This window comes from Rhopilema esculentum, chromosome 16 (genome assembly GCF_057945365.1).
Source record: "Rhopilema esculentum isolate cy_ngs chromosome 16, ASM5794536v1, whole genome shotgun sequence".
Lineage (NCBI taxonomy): Eukaryota > Metazoa > Cnidaria > Scyphozoa > Rhizostomeae > Rhizostomatidae > Rhopilema > Rhopilema esculentum.
The window spans coordinates 2,157,588-2,168,220 of NC_142830.1; the positions used below are offsets into that span (position 1 = coordinate 2,157,588).

General features: G+C 34.4%; 2 protein-coding genes across 2 annotated transcripts; one reads left to right on the forward strand and one right to left on the reverse strand.

Annotated features, from left to right (window-relative positions):
* LOC135682572 (protein N-lysine methyltransferase METTL21A) lies at positions 1 to 2,391 on the forward strand. The gene has a single exon (XM_065197531.2). The coding sequence runs from the start codon at positions 110 to 112 to the stop codon at positions 779 to 781; it is 672 nt and encodes a 223-aa protein (XP_065053603.2). The 5' UTR covers positions 1 to 109; the 3' UTR covers positions 782 to 2,391.
* A 2,915-nt stretch (positions 2,392 to 5,306) lies between these two features.
* LOC135682571 (trace amine-associated receptor 1-like) lies at positions 5,307 to 9,013 on the reverse strand. Its single transcript, XM_065197529.2, has one exon. It carries the CDS (start codon positions 7,006 to 7,008, stop codon positions 6,076 to 6,078), a length of 933 nt encoding a protein of 310 aa, XP_065053601.2. The 5' UTR covers positions 7,009 to 9,013; the 3' UTR covers positions 5,307 to 6,075.
* Positions 9,014 to 10,633: the final 1,620 nt, after the last annotated feature.

Genomic DNA, 10,633 nt, shown 5'->3' on the forward strand with positions numbered 1-10,633 from the left:
AGACTTGGAGCCAGTCCGCGCCGGGCGTAAAATGTGGAAAAGAAGTGGTACATACGCCATCTCCCCGCACCACTAGCAGGTAGGAACCTCGTTTCGGCTTTTTTTAAAGATGGCGCTTGTACCGTACACAAGAAATGACTATCTTCCTATGTTTCATGAAGAAACGCGTTCTTTTAAGTATGCAAATCATACAATTGAAATAAATCAAAACTGGGCAAATTCTGGAGTTGCCGGTGTCGTGTGGGATGCTGCTCTTATCCTTGGAACATTTTTGCAAAATATATCAACTGGCAATACGAAGTTATTAGGCCTAGACACATTGCAAGGAAAAAATGTTCTTGAACTTGGAGCTGGGACAGGTTTGGTTGGCATCATTGGCTACCTTTTAGGTGCGAATGTCGTTATAACTGATACCAAAGCGGCTCTTGAAATCACAAGAGAAAATGTAGTTAGAAACCTGAATGAGGATGACGGTAGGGAGAACTCCTGGCAAGTGAAAGAGCTATGTTGGGGAGTAGACTTAGATAAGTGGAAGGATACATCATGGGATTTAATATTGGGAGCAGATATTGTCTATGTTCAAGAAACTTTCCAAGAACTGTTAGAAACCTTAAAAATATTAACAGATTCTAATAAATTTACCAATATACTTTTATCCTGTAGGATTCGTTATCAGCGAGATTTAGACTTTCTAAAGCTTCTAGAAAAAAGCTTCTTAGTTTCTGAGATTTTTTATGATAAAGATCACGATGTAAAGATTTTTAATGCTATAAGGCACTAAAAAAATAAATAAAGTATTTATCAATTTTATGCCCAACATATGTGGACAAACAGACTCTGGTCAGCTTTTTAGATGTGTTCTCTGAACAATAATTTCTTTGGCTTTTCAACTACTATTCTACTATGCTATGTGCCAAGTGCAGGCAAAATAGAGTAACAAAGGAGGAAAACCTTTATATATATGAAAACAGAGGCCAGAAATTAAGATAGAAATTTAAACAACTAAAAGTACTTGCAAAATTGCTCAAATTTTATAAAACATATTCTTGTGTAAATATATTTTGTTTTCTAACTACTGCTGACAAAAATATATATGATTCTGAAAAACTCCTTGAAACATTTTTCTTTCATCTCTCAATGTGAAAAAATGAATCCATTGCTCCTTCTAGTTTGAATTTTGTTAATGTTTTAATTTTTTTTGCCATTGATTCTTTTATCACTATGACCATGGTCTAACAAACATATGGTTATTGGTGACTTCAACTGCATTAGAAACATGTATTTGATCTTTTATTAGGTGAAGTTTGTCAATATCTAACATGATGATGTTGAAAATATCTTTGCATTCTCTGCTTTGTGCCTTCCTAAAATTCTGTTATTCAATACTCAACTGATTTGCCTTTTAAGAAGTTTTGTAACATTGTAGGAATTATCAAGGAATGATATTTTTTCTGTTTACATAGCCTGAACAATTTGCCAAAGGTGTGAATGCTGCTCCCCTCAAGCAATAGATCAAATGTGCATTGTTGGCCATTTACTAAAAGTGATCATTAGGAAAGTATTATATAATTTATGTATAATCAGCCTAAAATCATAAAGTATATTCCCATGGTTGGCTCATGGTTGTGACAAAATATAAAATAGTCTTACTTTTTGTTCCTTCCCTGTTATAACTTTCCCATTAAAGACTCATTGCTAACAATGGTCCTTTGTGAGCGCGCTGACGATCCAAACAATGGCAGTAAACTTCTACAGATTAACCAAAATTGATTTCAGACAGTCTAAAAATGCATTATGGGATGCTTGCATAGCACAATGGCATTATGGGATGCTTGCAACAATACCCACTCTTTCCTCTCCAGGTATCACAAACAGATTTTCAAGCTGATATAGAAACATATTCCATGGTTTCCTTTCACTTCATATCTTTTCCATGTTATTGTTGGAGCTTCTTGTTTATAACTCTGCACTGCATCACTTTAACAAATGTTTCTGGATGTTTTGCATCCATTAAAAAATAGTATGCTTCCTACATGACAATATTCATACTATGTTGCAACTGCTGCCGCTATTCCTGAATTAACTTTTAAAAGTACCTATGTAATTAAAAAAGTACATTGTTCTTTAAATCAGATAGGTTTATTCTTAGCATATTTAGATAGCAGCAATTTGTTGATAGTACTCACGAATATCTATTCTCAGGAATTTTGAGATTGCAGATAGTTTCAAAACGAAGAAAAATATCTATGTAACTGTTAAAATGCATAGTTTTTATTGTTAACTGTTCAGCACTTAATTCTGCTATATTTCAGTTTTGCTCAGTGTCATTTTTGCAGGGTGGCTAGCAAACGATAAGATCCCTGTTCAAGGTGTGGCAGATAAACTTTTTGAGCCACACCAACTAATGTGAGAAAAGGTTAAAATATGCTCAGTTCAAATCAATTATTGACGGTTGTGGTTCTCTATTTAAATCAAGGATTCTATGTATGGAGTTAAACTCTGCAGAATAACAGCAAAACAATGGTTCTATTTGCAACTCCAAGAAACTCTTTTTGCATTTTTCTCAAGCAGGCCTAATATATATAATATTCTGAAATTGAGCCAAGAAAATAATCAAAAATTCAACATGCATGTTCTTTTTTTTTGTGTCATCTTTTCATTTGCCTAGGTTGATATCTTGGCTACAATTTGATTTCAAGTAACCTACAAACTTTTTCGCTCTTAAACATCATCAAGAGAACTTAAAATGATACAGATTCCTTATTCTGTACCAAACAGTTTAATTTTAAACACATTGTTCATTTAACAATTTGCAAACAGAAAAACTTCAATATACCTTTTGAAGCATGCACCTTTTAGAAGGGGAGACGGGGAAGGCCTTTGTCTGTTGCTTGCTACTTTCAAGGAAGAAATTTTCACGGGTAGAAACTTTCGAGGGAAGCAAAAAATTTTGCGTTTTTAGCATTTATACGCGTAACTTCCTGAATTACTAAATTTGCGAAAATTTATTTTGTGAAATATCCAGAAAATTTTGCTGTTGATCCTCTCGAAAGCTTTGATAAAGAATGATTGCTTTAGACAAATTTTACATCTTCTCGTTGTTTGCTGGTATTACGTGGAATAAAAATAGAAGGAAACCTCTATGGAATAGAAATGTTTTTCAAGCAAAGTTCATGATTTTCACTAAAACGCGAAAGTTTGTTTTTGCAAAAGTCCTATTTCGCTTCTTTCGGAAAAATGATTCCAAAGATTTCCCAAATTGAGAAGCTTTCTTCCTGCGCAACTTTCTTCCATTAGACTGATATAACCCTAGGGAACGTTTGATCATGTTTGGAAGGTCATTATTACCTAGAAATGTAACAATGGCGACTCCAGAAAACTACCTAAAAACAACAGCTCCTTGATTCCCACATACAGTTTCAAATTATTTCTCTAGAAAGTAGGACAAATTTTTCTTTGTGCGAAATTTGAAATAGAATTTCTGTATAGTGGTTGTTGGTCATAGTGGGCCCTTTGGCCTGCGCGCAGACTTGCTTAGTTGTGAAGCCAGCACGCATGTTAGGGTCTTGGCTCTGACTGTAGTGTCTCAGTCTATGAAATTATCTTACCCACTCCAACTTTTGCAGAAAGAGCCCGTAATTTTTCTTTACTTTACATGTCTGAGGGCCCGGTGGGGATCGCCACTTTGCCACCCGGGACAAACCGCACCTGGCCTTTAGCATAAGAGAGTTTGAACGATCATCAATCATTCTCGATAGGTTTTCACCAATTTCAACAGTGACTGGTGCTGTCATCAACAACCGATAATATCTAATTGAAAATGGTAGAATGCTCTATCTTTCTTCTGAAAATTTGCCAGCTTCCAAGAGTTTGCCGACAAAACAACTTCCATTTTCGAAGATTTGCTGACAAGGTTAGGGTCTGGGGGTGTCACATCCCCCACACCCCACCCCCTGTAGCGACAGCCCTGAATCCCGCTCTATTAACCAAAGCGAGAAAGCTCTGCCTATACTGCACCCAGCACTATATGACAGGTGAAACTGACAGGTGAAATTCTCTACAATGGATATTAACTTTTGTCCTTTATATAGCCCATTCCACTAGAATCTCAATATCTATCTAAGAGTATTTTTATTGACAAATCTTTTCAAAAAGTTTGCGTCACATGTTCCAGGTGGGATAGAACTGTAGAAAGTAGGATAGAACTTCCAGACAGGTACTTCTTTCAAAATTTAGGAGTGGCTAGGGCTTTAAAGTTATGCTAAAGCGTTTTATACAGTCTATGTCACGTTATTCATATCGTGATTCATGTTAGTCTTAAGTTCTATTAGTTTGTTCGTCCAGTCTTTGGTTCAATTTAGAAGTAAATCATGCCATCTTTCATTTGCACCCGTCTGTTTCTTCGCTTTTTGTGTGCCACGGCGAAATGTCAACCCCAATTTTTTTTGAGCAAATATTTTTTAATTGCATTGCTTGATAAATTAAGCATTGAGGGACACACGAAGAAAACTAAAGTGAACCCCTATTATCATCTACCTCTATGCGTTTAGCATGATTTTTTAACAATAGTGCTTGAACTTGAATGAATGAATAACAACAAGAAGGAATCAACAGCAAGAAAAGAAAGTGAAAAATAAAAAAATTAAAATCTAAAAGATGTGTATCAAAATATTTTTATAAGAGGTCGATCAACTTTTCTTGGTTGCTTTTTTCATTTTGTAAGGCAATAGATAATACTTTGTTTTTATGTTGAAGCAATTTTTATTTGGCTTATAATTCAAGTCTATTGCTAAGAATTCCCAGAGTGTAATCCCATAAAAAATAACAAAGTTTATTTTAAAGTAGCTTGATATGGTTAGTAAAGAGAAAGCACGACGAAAGGATTGCCTTGTATCCTATTTATATAGCCATTTTGTTCAAACAAATTCATTTACAAGAGTTCGGGAAACTTTAAACATGTATTTAAAAATTTCTAGCTTGCAAATTTCAACGCAACTACGTATTTTAAACGCTTATATATACTTTACACTCCTGGCAAAATAATTTGCAGAATAAATAACGCCAATAGCTTTACGAAAATAAAATTTTGTTGGTTCAGTCAATGATTTTTGGCACAGCCCTAGTTAAGAATTCCACAAAGTACTTGTGTCTGAAGAAACTATATATATACTGTGTTCTAGGTATGCTTTTTGGTACAAGTGGGTCCTACTTCGCAAAGGATTCCAATTCCTTTAGACAGTTTTGTAGTCACTTGTTTATAATTATCTTTGTTTATTATCTATAATTACTCAAAGATTTTTAATAAAGTCAAACTGCTCAAGTTTTTATTTATGCTTATATTTATTGTCCTGCTATCTTTGCTGGAAGTTATGAAGAGACTACGGTTTGATTTAGATCCAGATATCATTCAGAGTTAATTGGCCAAGCCAATAGCCAGTTAGAGGCCTTAATTCTCGCTTTAGTGTTCAATGGTTATCATAATTGTTTACTGCAATAGAAGCAACGACAAACCCTTAATGACTGATTGCTTGGAAAATAAACTTTTATAAATTCATGATAATAGTACCTCAGTCTGGTCTTCTCTTCAAAGCAAATACCCAGTTGTTAAGCAATCAATCAATATATTTTCTGAAAGCAATCAATTTGTACAAAATCACGGTGACACAGAAATGTTCATTGCCGAAAGAATCTAAAACTACCAAGGTGTAGGTGTTTCAAGAATTTTTTCAATATCTGTAACCATCTGATTTTACAGAAGACGCTAACTGCTATTTTGCCTGATTAGATTACGTTTGAAGTGATGAACTTTCAAGAACAGACAACGCTGTATTGTATTTAATTAATTTTTCTATTCCCTTAAGTAAGCTGTGCAATATATCCACCATTTGTAGGGATTTCCCAAGGACTAGTAAATGGAAGAATCCATCCAAGTAGCAAGCAGCTTACCATGATGAAACTGGACGGAGAGGATGCATATGACATTTTGCGCATCTCTGCAGAAGAAAATATATCTTGTCTCAATATAACAGATTAAGCTTTAACGTTAACGTTTCACTTATATGAGGAAGTCTATGTTCAACAAGTTTGGCTATAACATCGTCGAAATTTTCTGCGAAGTGATGATGAAAATTCTTTGGACCGTACAAAATAGACAATTGGATTGAACAAACTGTTCAACAAAATGCAGAAAGCCGTCCATATTGATTTGCTGTAGTCGTTGGCAGAGTTCCAGCAGAACGATGACTGGAACATTCCCAAAATCTTCATTACAAAAAAAGGGCCGTAGCAAATAACAATCAAGCCAATTATGATGGCTACTGTTTTAGATCTGTCTTGTTCTCTCTTCCTTTTGACATTGGTCTCTATTTCGTCTCTAGAGATTCGGCCTATTGTGATGACATTCCTTCTCTGTTTCCTGATTACGCGGTATATTGAAGCGTAACAAAATATTACTACTGATAAAGCAGAAATGGAATAAGTTATCTTCACATATGTATTTACAAGTGCGTCGTCTTGCACGTAGTTAATAGAGCCAAATGTTATTGTCCATAGGCATCCTGATGATATGCCCACAAGAAGATGCTTAGTGTACGTGGCTTTGGCATGGTACTTGAAAGGATGACATACAGCCAGGTATCTATCGACGCTGATTAAAATAGTGAAGAAGAAAGATACACCACTACCGTTGTAAAGAACAGTAAAGAGCACATTGAGCTGTGTTCCATCTATCCTGTACTCCATGATAAGTTGTGACAGATGTGCCAAAAATAAAGGTTGACAAATAAACCCTACCAACAAATCACTAGCACACAGTAACCCAAGTAGTGCATTTGAAGGCGCGTGCAGTGACTTGTCTGTGCACAATGCGAACATAAATAGTGCATTCCCAACTGTTGTTAAGACCGTCACCAGTAAATCGCTTGCAAGCAGCAAAATGGCTTGTGTTGTCATAGCCTTCGATAAAGACACTTGGTCGGTACTGTTGCATAAGAACAAATCAGAATACATATCTGTGATAGTAGACGATAGCCTGCTTAATATAACCAGCAGGTTAACTCTAGCTGAATCAGTTTATAGTTAAATGAGATGGATAAATCAAGGATATTGGATAACACAGTCGACGAGTTATACATAAGTGGCAAATGATCCATATCAATACCTTTTTAAATATTTGTAAATATATTTTCTATTGTTCTGTGTTTTGCAGACACAATTTTTCTATGTTTATTGCCGCCATTCAAATTTTCCATATTCTTCTGAGCAAATATTGGCAATTTTATGCCGTTTTTACGTCAACAAAAACTTTTAAACATCAAGTTATAACTTGAGCCCTAATTAAAATTCCTTGTTTTGCTTTTTAAGCCAAAGTTGCCTCAATTTATTACAGTCACTAAAGAAAGCGCGTTGATTAACAAACACACTTGACAGCTGCTTCATAAAAAACTTTTTAGAATATGTGATTGATTGAGCAGAGGTTCTTTTTGACCCGTTTAATTATACTGTTTTACAAAAATCGTTCTTTAATTTAACTAACAGGCGCTCAACCGTCGTCTCCTATCAGATATGAGGCCTTATTGTAGCGTCTGAAATGCGAGGCAATAGCTACACGTGGCACATTGAGAAGGTATATATCACATGTTAACCATTGGTGTTGTTGCTGTTGGATTCTGTAAGAATCCTTCACAATATCATAACTAGATCCAAGATTACAAAAAAAACGGTACAATGCAACATTCAGCTTTCTAATAAACAGCCAAAGGAGCTTAAAGTTATAACTACGGTCAGATAAATGTGGGAGAAGGAGAGGAATCCAGCAAAAGTAGTGAAGACAACCACCCAAGGTCTACATATTATCTAGCATGCGTGCAGTCTATAACGTTATTTGTTGCGTCGTTTAAACTTCTATTTACACTGCAACGTACTTTTTCGCGAAGTTTACAAATCCTAACTAACATCAAATTATTCTTCGTGATAATCTACTAAACTTATAAGCTACTAACTTTTAGAGACTTTCAAGCTCTAACTTTTAAGCTTTCTCGTTTAATTGTATTATTCAAAAGATTGAGAAATTTTGTTTATCAGAACAACATAAAAGTAAACCGGACTGTTAGTACCTTTTACATTTGCCAATCGACTGTAAATAACTTATCGATTTGCAAATCTTTTCAGTGCTGCATAACTTTATCTTAAGACCTGAGCTAATTTCATATGTTTGACCACCTTTTAATTTGATAAAAAGATTTTTTACACGAATTTTTTTTCTAAATTGAAAGGAAATTGTACATCTTTTGATCTAAAATGCACATTTTATCTTTTTATAACAATCATTTGATGCAATTGTGCATTACGTTTCTAGTTGTTTATATCGGAACTAATTCTTTATTAGCTGAAGATGAGACGAGCTTTTTTCAAAATGCTCTAGTTGATTTAGCATATAAATATCGTAAAGTCAAACTTGAATACGTCTTAACAATATAAGATAAAAGATTCTCTTATTTCATCTTGGTCTTAATCGCTAAATGATCAACGTTGATTGGCTAAGTCACCTACTCGTATCAAACCTGGATCGTCTTCTGCTGAAATAAAACTTCTGTAGCCTGTCCTGATCCTCAATATGAAATTTATATCAAAGATACACATTCCAGCAAGTGTGCTCATAACTATGCGATTAGCTTCACTAGGACACATCAAAAATCAGACTCAATCTTTGGACTCTTTAACATAAACTTAACTTGACTATTCTTTGTTTTTCCCTTAGCTTTATCGTTTCAATTTCATTTTTACTTAAGAAAAAATCTTCTTAATTTATTTTCCAAACAATAAATAGGTAAAAGAAGTTAAAAAAATCAAAGAATGCGACCAGGTGGACCACATTGCCTTGAAGAATAATATTCCTATTATAGATTTGCACTAAATTTCAATTTAAATTCTTTGTGTCACTGAAGTATTGAACTTCTATGTCTTTTATCTTTAATAAAAGTAGTCAATCTATTGCAGAATATTGTTAACACTAAAAACATGTTTTACTGAACTTCAAAACAAAAAGAAAACAAATAATTAGTTTTATAGAATGCAACTTTTTCAACTTATTTGAAATTTTTTTCGATTCGTTCATTTTTATATTTCAAAGAATCTACAACACAGTTCATTTAAAAGCTAAATCCAAGCGAAAAGTATCAAGGATCTTTATATAACTCAAAACTTCATTGGAATTAAACCAAAAATTCTGTATTTTTTAGCAATTAGGGAATCTGTTGCTGTAATTAAAAGGAATATGTCATCAGTTTGGAAAATCATGTTAAATATTCACTTTTGATTTCGGCAGGAAATTACTTATCAGAGTTGCTATCGTGTAAAGAGTACTCAGCTCATGTTCTAATCGCTAATTGTTCTTGTCAGAGTTTCTTTACAAACATATATTCCTTTGCAAAAAAAGCAATACACTTAACAGCTGCTGTGTTGTAATCTCCACAAACGAAAATAGTGCTTTTGTTTATAGCACTGCTTTTGAAAACTCTTAAAGGTCAGTTCGTCTTAAACTACCTCCAATTGCAAGCAAGTGACATTTTAGCGACATTTTGTCTCAAGAACAATCTTAAAACCAAATTTAACACCTATTTTCCTTGCAATTCTTTACGTTTGGTCTCATTGTAGCCCTACAAGCAACCTTATCCTTAGCACAATATTCTGTTCTGCCAAGAATACGGAATCATCAATAAATATATGTTCAATATCAAAGGTCCTATGACTAAATCTTTAGAAACATCCAAATTATTGCTTGCTGTAGGAAGCATCTCTTTTCCTTTGTGTCCTTCATAAAAATGCAATCTGCAATTGTAACAGATTTGAAACAGGACCAGGCATTAGACTGCGATGGTCAAATATGCCCTTTGATGTTTCATTGTTTGAAATTCTCACGTTTCGTTTCATTTATTTTGAAGTCGAATGAAAGCATATCAATCTCCTTTGATGCTAGCAACCAATCTATCCGCGAATCCATTTTTGAATTATCAAAAATGAATTAAGAATTATCTAGACAATGTTCAATTTTGGATATTAATGGAAGCAACCAGTCAGTAAAAAGCAAAAAAATTTGTGGATACGACCACAGATCGCCTGCTTACGACCTTCTTTCATTATTAGTATGATATCTACATGACATTGCACTAAATGACAAGTATACTTCTAGCCGCAACAATTACAAATGTCTCAGGATAAAGTGGGTTAACTAGTACTTACAAAAGGTCCTATTTTCAGTATCAAAGATTTTGTTTAAGATTCTGATGTTTTAAGGAAGTACGTAAGCAAAAGTAAATGAAATCTCGCCCAAGAAACACAAAGGAAAGCCTGAATACACCTTTTTCGGAGTAAAATAAATCTCAACATTCACTTACATTGAACTTGAAGGTTATCGTTAAGGCAAACTCAAAGGTTTGGGCCAAGAACTAGCGAGCCATAGGTCTCAGATTCTGGTCCCCCATGATCAACTAGAGTGGGGAGAGTCACCAGCTCTTTGTTTTTGCAGGCGCGAGAATCATTAGGTGTGGTCACATGGAGAGAAAGACGAGGTTACTGCCCGATAAGCATTGTTTCTCAGACCCTTATTAACTAACTTCAGATGCTAGGTAGAAAC

Coding starts and splice junctions, on each gene's coding strand:
- LOC135682572 (XM_065197531.2), top strand. CDS start 110: ATGGCGCTTGTACCGTACACAAGAAATGACTATCTTCCTATGTTTCAT.
- LOC135682571 (XM_065197529.2), bottom strand. CDS start 7,008: ATGTATTCTGATTTGTTCTTATGCAACAGTACCGACCAAGTGTCTTTA.